This window comes from Buteo buteo, chromosome 18, assembly GCF_964188355.1.
Source record: "Buteo buteo chromosome 18, bButBut1.hap1.1, whole genome shotgun sequence".
Lineage (NCBI taxonomy): Eukaryota > Metazoa > Chordata > Aves > Accipitriformes > Accipitridae > Buteo > Buteo buteo.
Window position 1 is genome coordinate 18762205 of NC_134188.1, and position 25374 is coordinate 18787578.

The following is a 25374-nucleotide window of genomic DNA, read 5'->3' on the forward strand; positions in this document are numbered from 1 at the left end:
TAAAGATGTAGATGAATAAAAAGAGACAAGCCTGTTGATATGTAATGAAGGAGAACTGTGGAAGAAATGTATGTATCAAATCTAGTCACCATTTTCAGGCTGACTTCTCAAGGAAATTAGGCTTATGCCGTCAAACTGCCTACCTCATCTGTAGGGTCACTTTGCAATTCCATATTAACAATTTGCATTCTGTTAGCTCATTTTAACCAAATTGAATTGGGAAGGATAAACACAGAGCGTCCAAAGTTCCTAACTCATCTTGTCATACATCAGTGACAGAGAGCAATCCAAATCTTAGCTTCACTGGTGGCACTTACTGCAACATCACTTTAACAGTTACCTGTCCTCTCTGGCTGCCAACCAGCCGATCAGTTTGGGCAGCACTTGTAACCACTCAATACTGAGCGTAGGGATTCATCCCCCCCTAACCAGCAGCAGTCCTTAAGACCCATTTTACGTTCAGACATGTCTGCTTCTAAATTTGAGAGGGTTAAAGTTATTTTCTTCTTGTAATAATTGGAAGAAAGAAATACAGCTAATTATGGAAATTAAAAAAAAAAATTTTGCCTGTTACCCAAGGACAAGTCTCCTATCAAAGTAAACTCACCTTTGTTGATTAAGTATCCAAGCAGATTTACCAAGTTTATCTTTTTAAGAACCTGTACAATTTTTACCTTTTTATCTTTAATGCTTTAATTTGAAAAAGCACGAGCAGCGATTAATAGGATTTGTGCACATCTAGTGATTCTGTAATCATGAAAGCAGTACAACTCATAAGTTGTAAAGCTTTACATTATTTGATCCAAGGTAGAAACGACCAAGAACATAACTTCAAAGAATAAGGTCAAAGATCACACATACAAAGCACTCATTTGCTCTCACCTTTAGAGATACAATTACGTCTTGAAAACATGGGAAAATTGCAAACATGTTCTCGTTAGAATGAAGTAGCAAAAAAATTTTTAGAAAACAATTAAATAAAAAATGCACTGTAGGTTTTCTTGCTCAAGATACTGCACTAGTTACCAAAAGTACCACAGAGTGCTTCCCAGCCCTCTAATTACAAAGATACTGTTGACAGTTTTGGTTGTTGATCTACTCAAGAGTAGATCCTCTTAAATACATAATCACGGAAAGCTTTGCCTTTTATTTTTTTTTTAATAAATATAGATGTTCACAAAGTTTCCTAATCCTCTTATATAAACCATTGCACTTTTCATATATAATACTCACCAATGTAAAAAGACACTACACTAAGATATTTTATATTCATTTGGTAATGGCTGATCTAGCAATGCTTCTACAACTTACTAAGAAAAATACAAGCCTTTTCTTCAAATATTGTTAAAAATGTCAAAATTCTTTAGTGATAATTTAAGTTTAAATATAGGTATATTTCAAAAAAAGAGTATTCTGAGAATTAAAAGGAAGCAGTTGAAAGAAAATGAGCTCATATATACTTATTCAAAACAACTTCAATTCCTAGTAAATCCTGATTGAATTGAAAAGGATGTCTCAACACAAGCTAAATGAAAAGTTATCTTAAGATTTGGGGCAATGGTGAAATTTCCATCAAAATCAGGAGGTGCATACTACATTAGCTGTATTGCTCATAAAGATGTACATCTAAGGTAGCAAAAGTTGCTGAAAACTCCTTTGCAGTTCTAGTAATGTATTTATTTTAGATGGATACTGAAAACTGTACTGGAACATGAGATGCTGTCATCTTGTAACAAGCTTTAAATTGCTTTAGTCAATGTTTCACAAATTTTGTGTAACAGTTCCCAGAAAGTCAGGCATAGCATTTCTCAATTATAGCGATAATAAACTGCATTTCATTTTGCAAGAAATTTGAACAGAAGCAAGTGCATTGCAACTGAAAGTAGTGGAGCCTTTGAGTTAAAGTTATTCCAAGACCGGAAAGACAAGCTAAATTTGTATATGCAGGGAAAAAACAGTAGGAATTAAAAACCTTGACATACACTTGTTAGTCCAATCTCTAGAAAAAACTCTTAGTAATCCGCTTTCTTTGTTTACCTAAGACTAGTCACCTTTGTCCTTTTATAAAGCCAGTCAAGCTACCAATAACATGCTTAGTAGGTTTCAACAACCCTGTAACAGAACTATTTTGAACAATCACAAAACGCTTTATAACAAAACCAACTTTTTTTTTTTTTTATAACCGTAACAACTTGCTTTAATTTATGGAATCAGACTAACTTTGTCACATATGGAAACAGTCTATCAAAAGTGTAATCTCTAATAAAAGCTCTTCACAGATGAATAGAAAAGATCAGAATTAAAGTAATCCTTACATTATTGTACTATTTTTGTCTCAACTAACACCTGATTCTTTCAAAGTTGTTTCTTTGAGCTAATGATAACACTCAGCCTTCTGTTTTTTGTCTCAACTGTATTTTTAAGCAGTTTCTTAGACACAGTGATCTTTCAGTGGACATCTACATTAGCATGCTAACACTCCAGAGTTCTTTTTAAGCATTAGTTTCCTTTGCGTCAACACAAGGAATCACTGGGTACTGAATCAGGCACACCACGGGTCTGCTCAAAACAGGTTCCCACCTGGTGGAGCTGCAGACCTGAACACCCCCCAGTCTGGGCAGAAGGTACCTCCCTCAGGACAAAGACACCACGGTGGCTTTCTACAGCGGTTTGCTCCCTATGCATGCATGGGATTCTGCTGGTAAGGGCAGTGCAATCAGGCAATACAAAAGAAGTTTCTTTACAGACAGTTCTACAAGGTACATACAGATACAAAGCACATGCCTTGGATGAGAAACTGTTGACTAGCAATGAAGTTCACTAAGTGTGGACATTTGTTACTAGAATGGTAATGGATGACAATAAGAAAAGATAAGAACTCAGTCATTCTGAGACACATGCTTATTGAAACACCCTTTTTTACACTTAAAATTACACAGTATTTAAATAGCACTGCACGTTCTTTAACAAGTCAGGTCATATGCTACAAATAAATAGCAGTAAAATTAGCAGTGCTGAATGGTATTTTCCTCAGAGGAAGAGGATTTCCTCACCTGAAACATGAAGTTTCAAGCAGTTACCATCAGCACCTCTTGTAATAATCTACTTGACTGTTTACTTTGCCTTGGACTTCCATTAGAGATTTGTTCCTCATGCTTTGTTATGCTCAAAAGTAACCTGCCTTCTTCACAAAGAGCATGACTGTAACATTTCACATATGCAAACTCCCCAATGGTCGAAATGGGAGAAGATTCTCCACCAACAGAAACTGTTTTATCTGAATTTAAAATACTTGTAATCAGTTTAGATACAGAAATGCAGTGTTTTGCACTTCATGAAAAACATTAAGAGGCACGTTCTATTCTACAGAAATAACCTGCTGAATTTGTACAGTGCTCCATTTTAATAAAGTTAGCCATATCAGGTCAGTAAAAACCTTTGCATTACAGTCTATGGATTATACAGATTAAAAGATTATACAGCTCATAGACTTGTCAAAAAATAATTCCTAACTCAACCAAAATATTTATTCCCAAAAAATTCAAACAAATATTTCCACCAAAACTTTCAGTAATTTTTCCAAGTCCAGAGGCAATATAACTTCATCGTTCTGGCTTAAAAATTTTTCTTCCCAACCTGCCCCACACAACAACTCTTTTTGGCCACCCAATCCAGTGAAAAAAATCAAGTTCAACTTTTCACCATCTACCACTACCAATTGTTAGATAACAGGAATAAATCACCTGTGGATCATACTGGGATTAGACAGCAAATGGGCATTCCCTACTCTAGAATTCCACTGGATAATATTTCAGAAAACTTTTTTGGTACATATGTTGGTTTGCTTTTTGTTTGTTTTTTTTTTTTTTTTAATTAAGATGTGTAACACTAAGCTAAGTGCTTTTGAGAATATATTCTTCAATCAAACCTTCACCAACAAAACTCATTGTCTAATCAAGGTAGCAAATTGGTCCAACAAGTATTATTCTGCATAAACTGATGCTGACTAGCATTACTTTTCTTTAATTAAAGATGTCCCATATCAGCTGTTTCTTATTTTGCTCAAGATGAATGCCAGCCTGACAGGCCTACAATTACTCACATTTTTCTGCTTAGCCCTTTTAAAAAAAACTGGCACAATATTAAAACTTTTGTAAAATACACAATAAATTTTACCTATGAAGAAACTAAAACTAAAAAAGTTTACATTTAGAAAACATCAGTTTGTTGTACCTGTTAATTAATGTTCCTTACAGAGAATTACAAAGCATTGCATGCAGACTGTAACAAACATGCTTAGAAAATGATAATTGCTTTGTGTAGTTGCTATCCGAAATTTTTACAAAGAGTGTTTTGTAATTAAAAAAACTAAAAAGATGGTCTAAAAATTTCTGTAGAAACTTGATATAACTCCTTATTTCAAGATTTCACACTCACTTTCCTGGTATGCTCAAAAACTAAACATTCAAACACCATCCATCAGTTCTGATGGTTTTCTTTACAACTATTGTACAATTGTCTATTAACACTGACCCTGCCCAACAGAAAGATCAACAGGGAACTTAAGTCATGGAATTGTAAGTCAGTGAATTTTCTTTTCTTGGTGAAATTCTGTTTTGATTATGTTTGTCTAGACAGACAATGACAGGATAAGCTTTTCTTAACTATAACTCACTTTGCTAGTATGTAAATTGTACCTTAAAAAAAGACAACAGTATCAGCTGTCATTTCACAATCAATCATCTCAAAGACTCTTCAGAAAAGATTAATTTCCTCCAATCTGTATTTCTCAGGAACAGCAGCATTTATTATATATTTTATATCCATATATATATTTATATATTTTACCTGCAAAAGAAATGTTGCAACTCTTCGGCGTGTCTACCTCTGGTATAACACTAAGTTCATGTTGTTCCAAATCAAGCCCTAACTTGACTTTTGCCACGGGTGGTTTGGAAGATTTCCATTTCTGTTCTCTACATAGAACTTTCTCAGACTGTTCTGTAAAACAAAGTTTTGCACATTGGAATAATACATATGTATCAAATTAACTTGGGAGATGGAAGAGAACTCCATCTCAGCTGCAAAATGAGAAAAATTATAATGAAAAATACTATATGGCCTTACCAGTTTGCTCAGCTGGACTGATGCACTGTGAAATCATTTCACTTGCATGAAATTTACTCCTGCCACAATTCTCTGGCTGGTAGTCTTCTGAGACTTGGAAAAAGTCAGTCCTATTAATCCAGTCAGGCTTTTGTGCCTTCGTCATTTCTTCATTTGTGCACATACGTCTCACCTTAAAAGGAGCAGTGGGGCGGGGTGAAGCAATTGTATATAAGACTATATTTATACGCAGTTATCAAACCAGCATCTTCCATTTATCAAACCACATTAGATCAGAATACTTAGCATTTTTAACAGGAACAATTCCTGAAAAGTCTGCTTTTAGTTTTTCAGCTTCTGAATTCTGGAATTTTAGCTGGAGACTGTAAAAACAAGAGACAGGGACTCTAGGCAATAGTTATTTTTCTAAGATGGCTTTTGTTTAAAAAAAAAAAAAAAAAAAGGGGGGGGGCAGGCAAAAGGAGCTTCTTTAGAAACTCAGAATAAACTTGGATTTTTCTTCTGTTACCCAGGAACAAGCAAAATTACAAGTCAAGAGGGCAGCTGCCAAACCAATTTCCTAATGGGTACACATAAAAAAACAAACTTTAAAAAATAATCTATTCAAAATGCTTACAATATCCTTTGCGGTACTGCTTAACTATTTTTAATACAAAAGCTGTTTTACACATATAGCTGCATTTCTAGAGCTGAAGAAAACTATACCTGCAGATATTTCAGACAACATAACTATTTCAATAGGCATTATGCTCAGAGACCAAGCACAGAAGTTCATACTATTTCTGTTAGACTGAACAAAACGGCGCTCTTGGGGCTTACAGAAAAGAACTACTGATTACAAATCACAAGTCCTAATTAAAATTTTCATTATGTTAAATCACCTAAAACTATCAACACTCCATGGGATACTTTGCTAATTGGTAGCATTCACTCAAGTTTGATCACCTACTAGATGACTCACCATGCAAAGCATTTATAAAGCTTACCTGCTTGTTCAGAAATTCTTTCAAAGCCTCTTGCTGTCTCTGCATCTGTTCCTTCAATTTATCTTGCTTCTGTAAAAGTAGTTGTTCTTGTATTTTCTGTCTAGAAAGAAGAGCTTCTCTTTGTGCATCTAGCTGCTCTTGCAATTCTTTCAAATACTTTTGCTGAGCTTGGATGCTTTCTGATGAGGCCAACACTCTGTCCCTTAAATTCAGTATATCAGAATAATTTAACAAAGATGCCTCTCCTGGTTTTGATATCAAGAATTCCTCAACACCCGGGGCTTTAGATTCTTCATGAGATGAAGTCATGGGTTCAGAAAGATTGAGGAGTTGTTCAAGGCTTGTTTTGATGGTGCTCTCTGCAGATCCCTGCTGATACACCAAAGAATCAACTGAGACTTCCTGAAGTATATGAGATCCCTTTGTTGCTGGCATGAGGGGTGTCTTAAGTGGAGTTTCTTCTCCAGCTTTTGTCTCTGTTTGATGGTTAGACATCTTCTGAGATGACTCTTTAAAGTGCACTGTTTCTGAAGGCTCAGAGGAACCTTCTGCAGGCAAAACAAATCTAACGTGTTGTACGCGTGCTTCTGGTTGCATTCTTACTGCAGTGACATCTTTCGTGACTAACCCTGATGGTAACTGGAACTGAGATGGTTCTCTGATGTGATTATTGGAGGTTTCCAACATTCCCACTTGTTCCTGTGAAGTACAGCCACACGGCAAGCAAAACTCTCCATGCTTCAATTTTGATGCTTCTAAAAACTGCACGTGTCTGCCAGGACAAACGTTATGCATTTGCTCTTCATGTTTCTGTGAAGATGGTTTTTCCAACATATGCAATGTTCCTGAAAACACAGGTAGCGACCGTGCATACTCTTGTGCATGAACTTGTTCAGATGACTGGTATTGTGTTGGTTGCACTCCTCGCCTCTGTAGAAGCGGTTCTAAGACAGGCTTTAGATTAATTGATTTTGATTCCACCATGCTTGAAGATGCTGCAGAAGTAGACAAGTATCTTTGCTTCAACTTATTCTGATACTCCTGTATACGCTTTCTAGCTTCTTCAATGGAGTGTTTGTGCAGCCTGAACAGAAAGAAAACATGAACCCTTACAGAGTGGTGCAAAGATAAACATCAATTTCAACAATCAATGCTATTCAAATTACTTTGAAACAGGCAACTCAGACTTCTGTTTCATAAAGGAATTTACCTATTTTGCTGCAGAAGGCGTTGTTGGTAATTACGAATCATCTGTAAATGGCTGTCTTCTCTAGGACTCCTGGTTTCTGACACAGTAGTATTTCCAGTCTAATCAAAATAAAATAAGTTTAAGTGCACATACACAAATAACTCACAGACAACTATTAAAGCAACAACCTTAAGCTGTATATTCTTTCTCCTAAGTTTACAGAAGCCACTCTGTACCACGGTTTGACGTCTGTGAGATTTCAGCCTGAGGCAATGAAGCTAAAGCAGTTTCTGGAACAGATGGCCTACAGCTACAGTCTCTCTTGGCAAGTTGAGCATACACCGTCAAAGTCAATGGTGCTTACAGCAGCTTAGCTCAAAGAGGTAAATGTACCCAGTAGCAAATTCAGGGAGCAATGATCCAACAGAGCTGCATTTTCAAGGCAATCAGATTCTCAGAAAAATACAGGTTGTGCAAAAGATTCAAGATTTAAAAAAAAAAAGAAAAAGATTGCTTTCCTTCAACATCCTCAATAAATTCCTCTTCTTTAAGTAGCTGTTTAAGATTTAGACAGAAAGAGATGTAGAAATCTTCCCCCCCCCCCAGATTGTTTTTTCCCTTCTTGAAAAACGATACCCATGCATGCATAATCATTATATGAGACTAATCAGATTTTACTAACAGGTATTTTAAACAGAGATGCTGTCCCTAGGATTATGCAAAGACAATCCAATATTCAAAGTCCAGTGATATCGTGTGAAATAAGCTTCTACATTAGACAAAAGAAAGCTTTTACATGTACAAATTTCTGATTCATAGCCTAAGAAATAAAAATTGATTGACTGTCTTAATTGCTATAATTTAAAATTGGCAAATGGTACTCTAAATTTTTATAATAAGGATAGTTAAAAAGCTACACACAGTTTTCTACAATTCTTCACCTCATGTTCTACTTTGTTCTGCTGATCTGTAGAAGGAGCACTGTGGCTTTGCACCAGCTGACTTTGCTCTTCCTCCTCTTTTTTTTTCTTAGCCTCCTCCAAACAGGTTTGCATTTGGATCTTCAGAAAATCAGCTTCCAAACGTGCTCTCTCTTCTTCAATTTGTTTAAGTAAGGCCAGCTGTTCCTGCTTCTGTTGCTCTATTTGCTCATTCTATTGAGAATAAAAATGAGGGTCAATCTCCAGAACTGAATGACAAAAAAAAAAAAAGAAGAAGAAGAAAAAAAAGAGACCCAGACACCACCACACACAAAACTTTGTTCCAACTTACAGAAAATTTTACTGCTTGTGACAGACAATTCCAAACTGTAAGAGGCCTTTAAAAATAGCTCCAAAGTTTACAAGAATAATTTTGTTTTACTGGCTAGATATTTCTAATAGTTCCTGAACCCATTTACTATTGCACTATTATCTGTTCTCAAATTAACAGAACGGATAAAATCAGACTCTAACCATTCAAGATACATTATCATTTTCCAGAGACTGCAAAAGAAGTCCTTTTCTTAAATTGAATTCAGAAATCTACTTTGCATTTTATAGAGCTTTCCATCAAGAGTTCAACACATTTAAATGTTAATTCAAGCCTTACAAAACTTCTGAAATAGCTAATGTATAACCACTTTAAGAGCACTCCATAAATCTCTGAAGGGATTTGTTTATTTTTATTCTCTATCCATGTACCTATCAGCTACAAATCACTTAGATCCAGGCATAGCAACAGCATATATACTTTTAAAATGGAAGTGAAGAAAAATTTCAAAGTACTGGCAAAGATGAAGTGGACAACAGCCTTTAATGAGACAGTCTGAATGGGGATGTCAGAAAGAGCAACCCGAGAAAAAGCTAGACCTGCGAACAGTTAACGTGGACATAGCAATAAATACATGCCCGGCCCTGGGCAGGTGCAAAGTAAAAGAAAATTAACGTTAAAGAAAGTAACCACACTTTCACAGAGTATCTGCTGCTTTTTATCCCCCCTCCCACGCCCCCCCCCCCCCCCCCGTAACATCTTGTCAAATTTTTGTTTCCTGAATTTCTGAACTTTAACTCTACAATTTAAGGCTGCACTAAGACCGAATTTCAACTTTTTTTTTTTAAATTGATAAACCACCAATAATAGCTGGTAGGTGTCTAAGGATACAAAAAAAATGAAAATATAATGAAATGTATGCAATACATATAATGAAATAATACACAAAGTTATTGTTTTCTAAATTTAATAAATTTAGCATTCCCATAGACACAAAAGACTTTCTGCATTTGTTTCCTAGTTAATAAAAAAAAACCCAACAAAAAAACCCCAAAGAACCCCCCGAAATACTCAAGGTTTGTAAGCTTTTTCCTGTCACTCTAAGCACAATCCCACAGACCTTCCTATGTTATTACACAGAGTCAGTAAAGTTTTCAGACTTGTATATTGTTGACTACATCCTCCCTAAAGCAAAGGTATTAATCTGCAATTGGGATTCTCATTTAATCATAGGATGGCACCCCTTGCCTATAGCACTTGTTAGATTTTAAGAAACTGAGGTTTTCCACTCCATTCTAAATTCCAGCTAGAGTTTAGTAATTTTTAAAAAGTTAAGACACAGAGGCTAAGTATAGAAAATGTTACAGTAAAAGTTTAAGTGTTACAAGTATCATAAAAGGGTCTATAGCTGCTGGATAACCTGAAGCATTTTCAAGTCTTTTGTAAATCACTTTTTTTATGCCATAACTGAGATAGGAATAAGTACACACACACTTACCCACTTTTGTCTCTCCTTTTCCATTCTAATTTTAGCTGCTTGTTCTTGAGGATGGATTAGAACTGAATTTTCAGCTGCAACTGTATTTTCCAGCATTTTCACAGAGTCTAAAATGTACGTTATTTAACTGTAATTGCAGTCAGAAAGAGCCCTGGATCTTCTTCACATCTTGCTTTACAGTTTCCCAAGCTCTCTAAACAAAATGCCTAAGCTGCTCTTGAAAAGATTACCATCCCCATCCCACTACTCTGCCTGTCTCCGTAAGCTGGAAAATCAGTTTTTTATATTATTTAAGCCTTTAATGGCCCTTTATCATGCGTCTTTCTTAAATATACAGTAATGGCCCAGCTCCAACAGGACTGAAGATTGCTTCTACCCGGATCACTCGGAAGCCTAATAGCAAGATCAGCCTGAGGAATAAAAAGCCATACATTAACCTCTCGGAACAAAGAGGATCTAAAACTGGCACTCTCCAGGCAAATGATTTAACATTTGGCTATTGCACAAAAAGCAAGTCTTCATCCTGTACTATTAGCTTCAAATAGCAGCACATTTTCCCCAGAGGCATGTTTTCACTCATGCTACATTCTTCAATCCCCAGGAATTATGCTGGTGTATCCAAGTACACAATTGAACAAAATCACTTAATCTCATTTTAAAAAACAAGCAACCTATGAAAGTAAAAAAAAACCCAAAACCCGCCACAACTTGATCACTTTAATACTTCAGAAATCCCACCTAGCATACAAGTTCACCAACTTCAGCACTAGCATGACCAAAAGAGCACGAAGGATAGAAATGGGAAGTAACCCCAAAATGATTTGGCTACCAAACAAAATGGAACGTCTAATAGCTACAAATTCCAGTTTTACAAAGAGGCTTTTCAGAATGGTGCCTAGAAGCAGAAAAAAAACCTCCGTGACTTCAAGAGACATCAGATCATGCTTGTCTTGTGCATTTCTAGCTGTGAACCTCTGAAGCATCTGGCTTTTCTAGTCCAACAGGTACAGAACTTCAATGCCCAATTTTGCACTTGGGAATTCTACTCCTGGAGACAAACATCTATTAAAGCATGGCAACACTAAGTGTGACAACAATTTGGGTGAGATTTAGAAGATACAAAGGTATTTTGGACATCTTTTCTCCACAAGATCCTAATGGGCAAACTGGACATAAGAGCAAAAACCTCTCCTATTTGTGGTTTCAACAAATCCACAAAGCACTGTGGGAAAAGACAGGAGAATTGTACTTTCTGGCAACATGACAAAACACCACCACTGAAAATCCATTAAACAGTTTTGTTACAGTCCACCCTTACAAGTCTTCTTGCTTCTACACAACAAATTTTGATGCAAGTATGTAATTACGTACCTTTGGCTTCACATACTGTATTTTTCTGTTGCTCATAGTTAAGTTCTAAATCACATAATTGCCTCTCTTCGCTAGCAATTGTGCCTGATTCAATAGTCTCAATTTCACTTTGAATCTCTTTCTCACTTTTTGATGTCCACTCCTCTTTTTGGCTTCTAATCTTGTTCAGCAATTTCTTTAAGGCAAGTTTTGACTGAGGTTGGTGAGTTTTTGCTTCTTCATGATCTATAAAGAATATATACTGTTAAGAGTTTTGGGTAATAAATATCTTCACATCATAAAACCAAAAAACCTCTTTTTTTTAATTGCTTATATAGTTGGACAAATAGCTCAGGTATATTACCAAGTTTTAAAAGCTTAACAATATTTTCTCTTACCTGCAAGAAAGCAGCAGTAATTTGTCTCTGCATGCTATAAAAGGAGGGCTAAGCTAGTTGTAGTTTTTCACAGTCAGACTACTCCTAGGCTGTACTGTTGCAGAAACAAGCAGTACTATGCCCCTGCCTGCTTGTATGTTCCTGCCCTCTCCTTTGTATTAGCACTGGTAACACAATGCATCACAGACCAAAAACAGATTCTGCCAGCAAAGGGATATGGCAGAAATGCTTGGCCAAGCAGCAAGTTCACTAACACACTTCTTGTTCACATCACATTATCCTGTACACACCACAAGTGAAGGAGTACACACACACATGCAACTGTTGCAGCTTACTCGTAATATGGAGCAACTCGATCACAAACCTGAACATAAAGGACATACTGTAAGTAGACTTTGTATCAAAGTCAAGCGTTAACTTTGAAATATTTCAAAGCACAAAAATGAAAAATATTTAAGTTCACATACCAGCATCATCCCATAATTTACACTAATTATATAGGAATAATTATGGCTACTAACAGTGTAGTTCTTATAACAATTAAAAATTATTCTCACTATACTAATAAACTGAAGTATATTAGAAAAATAAGTCACATTTTCATTTTTATATTCATAATCATTAGCATATTATCATCCACGATAAACATCATAGACCACTTGATACTGAAATACTTCACAGGCATCACAGAATTTTAAGTACTTAAGACATTTTAGTTAATACTGGTTAATTTATTTGATATATTAAAACACCTCTACTATAAACCCCAAAAGTTTAAGTTAAATGTTAAATTTAAAAGCTTTACTTTCTGATTCATTGGGGACCTCCTCTTCTATCATCTGTCCCGATTCTTCACGAGTATCACAAGCAGATTCTGGTTGAGTGTTACAAGCAGATTCTTGCTCCAAAGAGATATCAAGATCATTATCTTGAGATCTATCAGAAGGGGGTGGCAAAGGTTGTGGCTCAAACTGCAAAATCAGGTCTCCTTTCATTTCTAATTAAAAGAACACAACCACATAAGATGACCAACTGGAACAAAAAGCAAGCAACACTGCAAGACCACACTCAGCATAGAAATCCCTAAGAATATCAATAGCTTGTTTCACAACAGATTTAATCCAACTATTTTTTCTTTCCAAAATAGAAGCTTCAGAATTGTTTAGATCATTAGCCATCTATTAATTCAGAAATTCCACAGGGTTTTCCACTAGAATATGCTGTCTTTCAGAATAAAAGTTTATGTGATAAAAGGCTCATCTTTACACAAAAAGCAGCACACAGGAGGATCCCAGTAACTTCATCAGGGAAAAGATGCATCCTGACCTGGCTGCTCACCAGGCTGTCACAGGATAGTGATTGATCACATGGTCCAGGTGTGAAATTCTATAAGACTAGTCAACAGGAGTTCTCCCATGACCACCTTACCGACTGATGGGGTTACTGCCTATAAGGGGTGTGGGACACATGGGAAGATCATCTTGGGATTGTATAATTATAGATGTTTAGGGGAGGAACCAAAGGCAGGGAAAGGAAAGGATCAAGTTAGTCTGGAGAGGAGCTAGTGTGAGGAAAAATATAAGAGTAAGGGGATAAAAGGGGCCAGTCAGTACACTTGTCTGGCCATGCACCATGCCCAACAGTCTGCCCTGTCCTCTCACTAAATTCCATTTCTAACTGTTTTCCTGGGTGAGGAACCCTCTATTTTGTATGCATACATGTGCATATTATGTGGGTATGAGTATCAGCATGCAGTGGCTAGCACATCGCAAGCCAGACTAGCCAGCAAGAATGATAAGAGGCTTAGGAGCTAGGTATCAAGCAGCCCTAAGACTGGGCTGGATACTGGGGAGGCCTGGGGATCTGCAAGCTGGCAAGAGGAGGGATCAGGAGATCCAAGCATCCAAGCCAGCTACAGGGGAGACCATGGGGTCTCACAGTGAACTAAGAAACCTGCCGACACGTGTGTGTGCATCTCAGAGACAACCGGAGACAAGAGGATCCAGGGTCAGCTACTGGATAGACTAAGTATTTAAGGTCAGTTACCACAGGGATCCATAGCATGTGCATGTCTGTGCATACGTTCACATACCCAACTAGTTCTGTGCAGCAACAACTGGAGTGGAGCAGCAGGCCTTGGGGTTTCATATGCCCAGGAGCCAGCAACTGGGGAGACTAAGGATCGAGGGCCAGCTGCTAGGCAGAGTGAGTGTTTAAAGCGACTTACCAAGTGATCCATAGCACATATTTGAGCATACCAGTGCTTATGTGGACATGAGTTAACTAGAAGGCTACAGGGTCCAGGATGAATTACTGGGTAGATTGAGTGTCTAAGACCAACTGCTGGAGGGATCCATACTGTGTATACAGATGTATATCCCGCTAAAAGGCCTCCATCCTGATCAGCCAGAGCAGTGAACAGGATGAGGCCATTTGCGCTGTTTGTATTTAATGCGAGTGCTGTGTTTTCTGTGTTGGCCTGTGTGGCCAGCTGTGTGTGTGTACCAAAAGCCTGTTCATGTGCGTGCCTACTGTGAATACACATGCAGCCTTGCTACTGGGGCTGGACTGGGAAAAGGCAGCTGCAGCAGCCTCTCCTCTACTGGGCTATCAGATTCAGCAACCTCCAACAAACTACTTACTCCTGTCTTCACTGTACATATCTTCAAATGCAAACTCCAATTCTCTCTGCCATTCTTCTTTTATTTCCCTGCGTTTGTATGCAGGCACAAAAAGTTGAGGTGGCATCTGCGCTACAATCTGTCTTCTACGCATCCGATCCACATTCTGCATTTGCTCAAGTTCTTTCAGTAGCCTTTCCCTGTCCTTCAAACATAAAGAAGGGATAACATCATCATTTAGTGTTCACATTCAGACAGCCATACGTCAGGACTGATAAAATAACTTCAATTTGGTTACCATAGAGTTTTTTTAATCCTTAATGTTTAAAGTAAATTTTATTCTAGGGAGAAATCTGACCTTTAAACCCAAGAGTCATCAATACTATCTAGAAGATCTATTGTTAAATAAAGAATTAGACTATATACCTGTAGTCCAACTTTCTTCAACAGAATTACATCTTCTGTTTTACAAGGTAAATGAGTACTTCCTTTGGCAAGTTACTTTTATTAGTATATACTTCAGCACTTGCTACTTTTTCAGACATGAACTAAATACTCTTGGCACACTACCATTATATATGAAAACTATTTTAAAAAAAAAGCTTTATTTGAAGTTTGGTTGGGTTTTCTCCCTGTTAACTTAAGGAGCATCAGTAATATTTCCACAGTTCCCCATTTTAGTTAGGTTACTCATTCAGGGCCAATCATATCTCAACTAAAAAACAGGAAGCTTTTGCTACTTGTAGCCTCCAAAGATACTTGTGAAAGTAACAGACAGTAAAACAAAGTTCAGAGCATCCCTCTAGGTACAAAGACATTTCTCAATAGTTCAGTTTTTACTTCTTAAAGGAAACAATTTCAGTATTTCCAGACTTACACACTAACAGAACCGCAGTCTTAAAGTAAAAACTTTGAAAAGTTTTCCAAAAATAAAAAATATATTGTTGCCTTCTTAATAATAAATTAATTTTTTTCCCCTGAAGCACAGAATAATCAACCCAACTAAAGCTGGTGTGGAAAAGTATAGCTCATCACCTATTAAAAATTTTAGCTTGATTATTACAGATTGGTTAACAGCTGGTCAAACAAAGATAAAAATTAAAGGATGTTCTTTCATTCTCCCTCCTTCCAGATAGCCAAAATAAGCAAACAGAGTTTGGTGCTTTTTAAACACATTCTGAAAACTCCATTTAGTCCACCAGTTTTCCTCCTGTAACTATAATTCCTTTCTTTACTGATCACCTACCTACAACTTCCCTAACACTGGTCATTTTGACATTAAAATCAGGCACAACTACTTTGCCTACCTGAGCCAAATGCACCTTCTTCAAGGCATGACTTCCTCTGAGATGTGCCTTTTCAAGCTGCTCTCTTCTCTCCCTCTCTGCCTCTCTGTGTAGCTCCTCCAAACGTTTCACTTCTTCTTCAGCAGCTAACCGAGCATCTGACTGGCAGTCAATCAATAGTTTAGTCCATGAAGTTCTTTGTGGTAGTTTAAAGCATATGTAACAATAAATAAATGAATAATTCTGCAGCAAAAGCACTTTAAAAAAAAAAAAGACATACAATGCCATATGAACACCCTTGAAGGTTTATAAATTCTTGGTTGCAGGCAGGATCAAACTAGTTTTTTTACCTTTGAGGGGAAAAAAAAAGCGCGTATTTACATATTCCATAAGCGTAGGTGTCAAAGTGTTCTAGTTTCAAGCTGTACTAGGGACAACCATTTGTATGATTTATTTGTTACAGCAGAGTGGTTATTTCTCCTACAATAAAAGGTAAAATGAATAATACAGTCGATATTACAGATTGACTACTTCTATCTTCATGTTTGTTTTTTTAAATGGGGGGGCAGAATTAAATACAGAAGCGTTTTCATTCTCATTTGGAAAAGCAGAAACAATCTGCAATTTTTAAATATGAAAAATCTTACTAACACATAAAAATTAAAAAAATACATAAGTTAAAAAAACCCCAAGAAATCACTGCACATAAGCAAGGCTGCAAAGATTAACATTTTGGAATTTTCCATGACAAAGCTGAGCAAACTACAGTATTTCCTCTTATTGTTTAGCCCTAGTCCTTCAAATGTGAAGAAAACCTAGAACTTTATGAATGAAAACTTCATGAATGCACTGAAAAAAAAATTCACAAAACCAAATTTATTGAGACAGCTTTTCTAGTCTAAAAGAGGCTGATCCAGAACAGGAACTTAGATTGTGGTCTCACATCACCAATAAACCAAACTGTTGTTTGGTTCACTTCTCAATAGCATTACCTTAATCCAAAAATCATCCTAAAAGCTAAGCTCTTGCTCCATCTCTCACTTTTCCAGTCCCCGCCTTCTTCTGATCTGACTTTGGCCCTTGTCTGAGTCTACTGTAAACTTGAGTAAACTTTCCCGTTTGGCAAAAATCTATTCATCATTCTTTTTCCCAAATGAGACTTCTGCCATTTTGGCAAGCTGAAACTGCTGACTGCATGAACAGATGAACACAAATACAAGGTAAACAGTGGGAGTACATAGCTAAAGAGAGAAGAAGAGAAAAAAAGCAGGGCAACTGCAACTATTAATTTATACTAAGCCACAAAGCAGAAGATTTGGGTGTCCTAACATTATACCAGTCTTGTGAACTCACCTCCTTACAGAGGTCTATTCATGTGGGACTGTAAGAGGTGATCCCGCAAGTGACTGAGCATGTAACAGGCATTACAAGTTTCCCCATCTAAGATTCCAATTAGTAAGTTGTGTAATGGCTGCTTTATACAAGTTCATATTTTTAAACAAGTTCTAGAAAACTGAATTGCTGATATTCAGACACTGTATGCAATATAAAGAAAGATACATGGAAGCATGTATCACAAACACTTGGAGTTAATCACCTGCTCTCCATCCAATTCTCTGTCCACGTAAGGCTCAGAAATATGATAACGTGTAACAGAAAAGTTGTCAGCACTATAGGGCTTCGCTGCAGGAGTCTTTTTCACTTCAAAATTCTAGGACGGAAAGTACAAGTACAGGTGTATCAGAGAACAGTATCACTAGCAAAGCAACTAAACAGTACACAAGTGATCTGTACACTTAAATTACTATTAAAAGAAAGCCACGCCCCCAAATTCTCTCCTGAAAATATTGTTTAAAACTTCACATACGTTTAATAATTAATAAAACACATCAGCACAAGGCAGATCTAGAGGACTTAACAACTGAGAGCATCTAACAGCCTAAGGCAAACTCCTCCACACAAATTAACATTCAGAAAGCTCTGCCAACATGTTTCAAAAGCATTACCTTAATTTAAAAGCACTTGAATTTAATGCAGAAATACAAATCCCACTTACAACAGCTGTCACAGTCACCTCAAAGCAAGGCAGCCACAGATCCACAACAGAATTATACCTAACAGCAAAATAACACTTCTCAAGTACAGACTTTCTTTACGAAACTCAGAACCATTATGTCCAATTTATTAGTTGACCAGATAACAGAGCATTTTCCATAACTTCAGTGAAAAGTGTCTATTTATACAATACAAAGTATTTATTTTTTTGTATTCGTTTTTTTGAAAAGTTTTGGGTACACTACATTTCAACTCTTCTCTGAAAGAGTTTGAACTCTGAGTGACCAGGCCCTCCCTCTTCTTTGGCTCAGCCTGATGTTCTCAGTGGGGCAGCTACGTTAGGTAACTCAGTATTCTGTAGGACCTGCCTTTGTACTTCTAACATCTCCTCCATTAATTTTCTCTCAGCTTCCTCTTCCCCAGACTTTCCCCTAAAAAAGGATTCTTATCCACATTAACTACAACAGCAAGTTTCATAGCCTGAGTGGTTTAAAACTAACATGACTGTAAACAAAGGCACATACACAAGGAGTAGCATTAAGCCTCAGGAATATCTTAAACTTACCTCTATGTAAGATGAGGCATACAAAATTTCAGTATTGATTATCTCTTGCTATTTTATAATGAATGTAGAAAGTGAAGTCTTTAAATTAAAATCCTATGATGTGCAACTAGTTTTAGCCTTACCAACAGAAATTCAGTAACTTATTTTATGGTTCTTAAGCAAATGCATGTTATTCTAACAGGAAAAAACCCATAATGTACAAATAAAAGCACGCGATGAAGAATTTCACTTTTATTTGTACATAAAGCTGTTTAAAAATTGCTAACTTTCTTAATCATAAATCATAGTAATTGTAACAGATCAACATTAACCAAAACACTTGTGATACTGATTATAGCTCTGAAAACAGACAAGTCCCATGCCTAAACCTCATTAGTCAGAATACTGACTGCTTGACCTATACTGTGTTACCTTCAGAATGTATAATTAAACCTCAGTCTTCGGTATTATTTAAAAAAATGTAAACCTAACAAATCAGTAATTAATAATTACAATTAACCAATCAAATCTCCAGAATTTTCTTCAAAAGCTGTGAAGATATGAGAGGCTGCAATTTTCCAATTAATGTTAAAAAGCAATTTAGGTTGAAAAAAAAAGAAATACTTGTAACATTATTAAACCTCATGGTGGAACCACTGTAGCTAATAATTCATCTGTACTTCCACCAAGAGGTTTGTAACTCTCCCTCCTTCCCCCCTCCCCACCAAAGTAACTAATTCTATACTAAAATCTGGCAAAACTGGAGCAGCAATGTATCATGAAATGAACAAAAAAAACCCCAAAACCAAAAAAACCCCAACTCTAAAAATATTATGAATACTCAAGAAGAGCAGAGTAACATATAGTAACAATACAGTAACCCAGCTGGACATAAGCAATCCAAGAGGTTCCTGATAGATTTGTTGATGATAACTCCCTTCTCCAAGTGATGGAGGAGCCAACAAGGAGAGGTGCTACGCTGGACCTTGTTCTCACCAACAAGGGTGGGCTGGTGGGGAATGTGAAGCTCAATGGCAGCCTTGGCTGCAGTGACCATGAAACAGTGGAGTTCAAAATCCTTCGGGCAGCAAGGAGGGCGCACAGCAAGCTTGCCACGCTGGACTTGAGGAGCGCAGACTTTGGCCTCTTCAGGGATCTGCTTGGTAGAGTGCCATGGGATAAAGCTCCGGAGGGAAGAAGAGCCCAAGAAAGCTATTTAGTACTCAAGGATCACCTCCTCCAAGCTCAGGAGCAATGCATCCCAAGAAATAAGAAGTCAGGAGGCCTGCATGAATGAACAAGGAGCTCCTGGACAAACTCAAACACAAAAAGGAAGCCTACAGAGGGTGGAAGCAAGGACAGGTAGCCTGGGAGGAATACAGAGAAATTGTCCAAGCAGCCAGGGATGAGGTTAGGAAAGCTAAAGCCCTGACAGAATTAAATCTGGCCAGGGACGTCAAGGGCAACAAGAAAAGCTTCTATAGGTACATCGGTGATAAAAGGAAGACTAGCGAAATTGTGGACCCTCTCTGGAAGGAAACAGGAGACCTGGTTACCAAGGACATGGAGAAGGCTTGAGGTACTTGACTTTTTTGCCTCCGTCTTCACTGGCCAGTGCTCCAGCCACAGTGCCCAAGTCACAGAAAACAAAGGCAGGGACTAGGAGAATGAAGAACCACCCACTATAGGAGAAGATCAGGTTCAAGACCATCTAAGGAACCTGAAGGTGCACAAGTCCATGGGACCTGATGAGATGAATCTGCGGGTCCTGAGGGAACTGGCAGATGAAGTGGCTAAGTCACTATCCATTACATTTGAGAAGTCCTGGCCATCTAGGGAAGTTCCCACTGACTGGAAAAGAGGAAACATAACCTTTGTTTTTAAAAAGGGAAAAAAGGAAGACCCAGGGAACTACAGGCCAGTCAGTCTCACCTCTGTGCCTGCCAAGATCATGGAGCAGATGGTCCAGGAAACTACACTTAGGCACAGGCTGAGGCAGTTGGGGTTGTCCAGCCTGGAGAAGAGAAGGATCTGGAGAGAACTTATAGCAGCCTTCCAGTACCTGAAGGAGGCCTACAAGAAGGCCAGAGAGGGACTTTTTACAAGGGCACGTAGTGGTAGGACAATGGGCAATGGCTTTAAACTGAAAGAGGGTAGATTTAGATTAGATGTAAGGAAGAAGTTCTTTACTGTGAGGGTGGTGAGGCACTGGAACAGGTTGCCCAGAGAGGCTGTGGCTGCCCCATCCCTGGCAGTGTTCAAGGCCAGGTTGGATGGGGCTGTGAGCAACCTGGTCTAGTGGAAGGTGTCCCTGCCCATGGCAGCGGGGTTGGAACTAGATGATCTTTAAGGTCCCTTCCAACCCAAACCATTCCATGATTCTATGATTTTTAGGTTGTATTTCCATTACATAAAAATCTGATAGATTATATTAAAAAAAATTAAGTTCACAAGAACTGTGTGACACTTGTCAATAAAATATGTTTATGGTTTAACTTCAATCAAGTAACTTAACAATTGGTCTAACTAAATAAGGCCTCAATTCCTAAAAGCTATCCTTCTGAGAATTAAACTTGATTATGATAGTATCTCTAGAGTAAAACCACTTATTTTGTAACTGGATAAAGTAACAGTAATAGAATAAGAAACATTTTCTGAAGATACTCCTAAGTAATCCTGCAATGAATCCTCCATTTTATGAAATTTTATTCAATTGTTATTGCAACAGAGCATCAGATTATGATTATAGTTATGTTTAATAAGCTCTTTATGTAAATTGATTCAAGAAAATAAGCATGCTTATGCAGATGACCTTGTAATTTTCTGCAATTCACAGGATTTGGAGTAAAAGTTAAGCAATTCAAATTCAGTGCCTTTTGAGTAATGCATTTGCAAGACAAAGCCCCAGAAACTGACAGTTAACATCTTTTATTTTCTCCCTCTATACAGAACTAGGAATAAGCCACAGCTCTAATCATCTCTGATATTTCAATTACTTAGCATTTACCCCATGCAGTATAAGGCACCCAGTTACTTTTCCAAGAAAATAACTTTATTCTTCACCCTGTGCCCTCCCAGCAACATAGGCCTATGACAAAAGGATTAAAATCCATACAGATATGAAAACTAGGAAACAGGCTTGAAGTCAGCTAGTCTTTACATGGATCAAACTGACATGCTGTGCTATATTTAAACAATGCAATCTTTTTCCTCAACAAAAATCCAGCACGCCTGCAGAACTGTTGATTCAATTTGGCATTATCAGAGCATGAACTTCTTAAAAGAAACAAACCCCATGTATTGTAGAAAATCCAGATGCTTGCAAACTCTGCTAAAATCATGTTTGCTGAAAAGGTGAGTAAAGGACATTTGTTCATGGGTGGAAATGCAATAAACTGTAGAATTTCAGGAAAGGAAGTTATGTTTCTGCAATACTTAAACACGGTACTGACCCAGACCTGTCATCCAATACAATCGCAAATGTAATTGTACCAGAACCTCGGGAAACCTGAACAAAGTCTTCTTGCTTGCCCTGGTGAAAAAAGACTAAAGAATAAGAAGGAAATTCTGCATTTGTAAAATGGAAAGAGAGATGCATTACTGAGGTTGTTAGATGAAAACTATTATATAGTTACTGTGTCATTTTAGCTGTCATATCATCTACAAATATGCATGCTAACTGCAGCTGACTTTGGGTTACCTATTAGAAACTTTGTTTTTTTAATAGAAAGCAACATAACACATCCTAAACTGCAAAAGTTTCTAGAAAGCAATGCTGCAGTGTCTCATGCTTTTCCAACAATGCCAAACTGAGCAACACAAGCATCTGAAAACCAGGAAATGAAGAATCAAAGTTTTAACTGATACAGCCTTCATCTGCTCTATAACAGATACACCAGAAACATGTCACATGAAACAAGGCAGAAGAGAACAGCAGCATGAAAGAGTGTTTGAATTTACCTGAACTGTACCATAGAGGACTTTATTCCACCTATTCTAAATTCCAATATTGCATATACTTCACCAGAAATAACCCCAAACTTTACCACTCCCTTACAACACTTGCTTTAATCCTCACTCATATCCAACTTCCACAATAAGAAAACCCTCAGGCAGCCAGCAAGGAGAGCTACAGAGAAGAATGTACTAAGGGATACAAACGAAAGTATATAGGCACTCCTTTTTCTAATCATTCTGAAAACTGTGAGGGTCAAACCTTACTCAGTTTTTCCAGATACATCAGTACCAAACCTCTACCATCCAACACACTAACCTGTACATAACATGCTGGATGTAGCTGGGAAAAGCTTTGATAACTTCACTGGCTCTGAGAAGTATACCTTAATCCTTTCTTTTCTTGTCAGTGTCTGAATATCCCTGAACCTGATGGTCTGAAAAGGCACAACAACACATAAGGCAACTTAAACTCCACATTAATGAAGTTCCATTAAATTAAATTTACTAAAAGGTAACTCCAAAGTAAAAATGCACATAATGTTCTTCCTGCAGTTCAGATCTGCAATCCTACAGTAACTTCTATACCTATGCAGAATCTCTCTGAAATCAAAGCAGCGTGAAGGATGTAAAAAGTCACCCCCTCAAAAGGGTACAGGATAAACGTAAAAATATGATTTTTATCTACTTGCCTCCCCAGTAGCCTTAGGTACTGGTTTCCTATCAAAATTAAACAGCTTACCCTACATTTAGTACTCCCTACAAGAAGTAAAGAAATTAGAGAAAAAAAAACAACAAAAACCCCACAGCTAAAAAGGTGGAACTATCTTTACTACAGAATGTCGTGGTTTAACCCCAGCCAGCAACTAAGCACCATGCAGCCGCTCACTCACTCCCGCCCCATCCAGTGGGATGGGGGAGAAAATCGGGAAAAAGAAGTAAAACTCGTGGGTTGAGATAAGAACGGTTTAATAGAACAGAAAAGAAGAAACTAATAACGATAACACTAATAAAATGACAACAGTAGCAATAAAAGGATTGGAATGTACAAATGATGCGCAGGGCAATTGCTCACCACCCACCGACCGACACCCAGCCAGTCCCCGAGCGGTGATTCCCCGCCCCCCACTTCCCAGTTCCTAAACTAGATGGGACGTCACATGGTATGGAATACACCGTTGGTCAGTTTGGGTCAGGTGCCCTGGCTGTGTCCTGTGCCAACTTCTTGTGCCCCTCCAGCCTTCTCGCTGGCTGGGCATAAGAAGCTGAAAAATCCTTGACTTTAATCTAAACACTACTGAGCAACAACTGAAAACATCAGTGTTATCAACATTCTTCACATACTGAACTCAAAACATAGCACTGTACCAGCTACTAGGAAGACAGTTAACTCTAGCCCAGCTGAAACCAGGACACAAACTAAACAAAATGCTACTGCTGCATCATTATGACAGAAGGTTGAGGTGGTGTGTACATGCTGAGAAAAATTGTAGAGTTAATATCACTGTGGCTATTAAATGAAAATGAGAACATGATAAAGTTTAAAAGACACATTAATCACAAAAATCTTAGATGACAAGAAATAAAATCCACATGTAACGAGAGATCAGAAATAAATAAATACCAAAGCTTAGTAGTAAGAAGTCTGCTAATATACAATTCATTAATTTTCTTGATTTTTGCTGAACTGCTCTTCTTATAATATGCAAATAACAATTTTGGATATCCTGTTGTGAGAAGTCAGGCCAATAAATAAATCATTAAATTATATGTAAATTGTGATCACTATCACATCACGGATACATACCTCAAGCGGACGTGGCGGAGGAGGTGGCAGGCTTGCAACTTTGGCTGCTCTTTGTCTTTCCACTTCCAGAGCATGTTTACGTGCATTTGTTCGTCTTGGGGGAAAAAACAAAAAAACACACACACACACAAAAAAACCCAAATGACCACACACAAAAGAGAAGAGAGAAGGAAAAAACTATTCAAGCAACAATGACAGCACTGTGCAAAATAAAAGGCAAACCTAAAACCAAACAGATTCAGATGCACCCGAATTGAATGCTTGGGAGATGGGGATGGGCAAGCACCTGAAAAGTCAACAGAACTTATGCTGGAAGACAGCACTGGAAAATTAATTTATTGAAGTAATGCAAAAATGTTAATACTGACAAGCTTCTAAGAACAAAGCAAAATCCCTGCTTTTCACTTAGGTTTTCAGAAAGCACTGCATCACTTCAACATATTTTAATTGCTCAAGTGTGGACAAAACTAAGTATTTAATCAATAGATCTCAGCTCTACTCAAGCACAACTATGCTCAAGAGTACACAGCTCATTTTTCATGCCAGCTCAAGTTTGGTTCAATCTGCTCAAAAAACCCCACTGCTAAGAAGGAAGACCGTAACAAATGCAATAGGTCCTTTTTTCAAGTGGGTAACTCTCCATCAGGAACTGGCCTGAGAACATTTCATTTCATATGTCACTGAATAGCTGTCAGCCAACAATCTAGACTGAAAATAGCAATATACAGATGAAAGGCCCCCCACTCATTCAGAGTCTGTAAGGCCAGCTTCTATACTTGACATTTTTGTCTTGGTTTTAAAAGTACAGTTCTTATCAAAACCCACAAACTTTGTCCACAAGCATTAATTCTCTAACCCATAAAATTTCAAGGTTAAAAAAGCTCCAAGCAAGAAGCATCAAGATTTTTGCCTTTCACCTTGTGACACTGTAAAATGCATTCTATGCTTAAGAAAACTAGGTAACTATTGCATACCGGGCTTGCTCATGAAGTAATTTTTCCTTTTGGTACTTCTGTTCTTTCAGGGCTTTCCTATGTCTCTTCTCTGCTCTTTGTTTCCTTTCCTCTGCTTGCTTTGCCAGAGCTTCTAAGTCAGGTTCCTTAGCAATAAAATATTGCAAGCACTTAATACAGGATTTTACTCACTTCTTGTACTATCAGTGTGATATTTCAAATTAAGTACTGCTGGTACGAATCACAAGCTCAAAATTACTTTCTACTGTATTAGAGTAAAAATACTCAATGCCATCTTCTTTATTGTCTTCTTCTCTACCACCAACGGCAGCAAATTTGCCACATTCCTCAGCCA

At 37.5% G+C, this 25374-nt stretch overlaps 1 protein-coding gene across 5 annotated transcripts in view; it reads right to left on the bottom strand.

The window, feature by feature from the left end:
* CEP295 (centrosomal protein 295) overlaps window positions 1–25374 on the bottom strand; it is a 46141-nt gene that overhangs the window by 16369 nt on the left and 4398 nt on the right. For 2 of the 5 annotated variants that reach the window (XM_075050096.1, XM_075050099.1), the window contains exons 4-16: window positions 25041–25165; window positions 24067–24160; window positions 17304–17417; window positions 15728–15868; window positions 14442–14625; window positions 12605–12796; window positions 11423–11647; window positions 10052–10158; window positions 8244–8456; window positions 7324–7421; window positions 6114–7197; window positions 5128–5299; window positions 4849–5001 (exon numbers count right to left, since the gene is read on the bottom strand). In XM_075050096.1, coding sequence (XP_074906197.1) covers window positions 4849–5001; window positions 5128–5299; window positions 6114–7197; window positions 7324–7421; window positions 8244–8456; window positions 10052–10158; window positions 11423–11647; window positions 12605–12796; window positions 14442–14625; window positions 15728–15868; window positions 17304–17417; window positions 24067–24160; window positions 25041–25165 — 2902 coding nt within the window. Of the gene's footprint in view, window positions 1–4848; window positions 5002–5127; window positions 5300–6113; window positions 7198–7323; window positions 7422–8243; window positions 8457–10051; window positions 10159–11422; window positions 11648–12604; window positions 12797–14441; window positions 14626–15727; window positions 15903–17303; window positions 17418–24066; window positions 24161–25040; window positions 25166–25374 lie in introns of all 5 variants that reach the window. The other 3 variants (XM_075050097.1, XM_075050102.1, XM_075050098.1) reach the window with 3 other exon arrangements.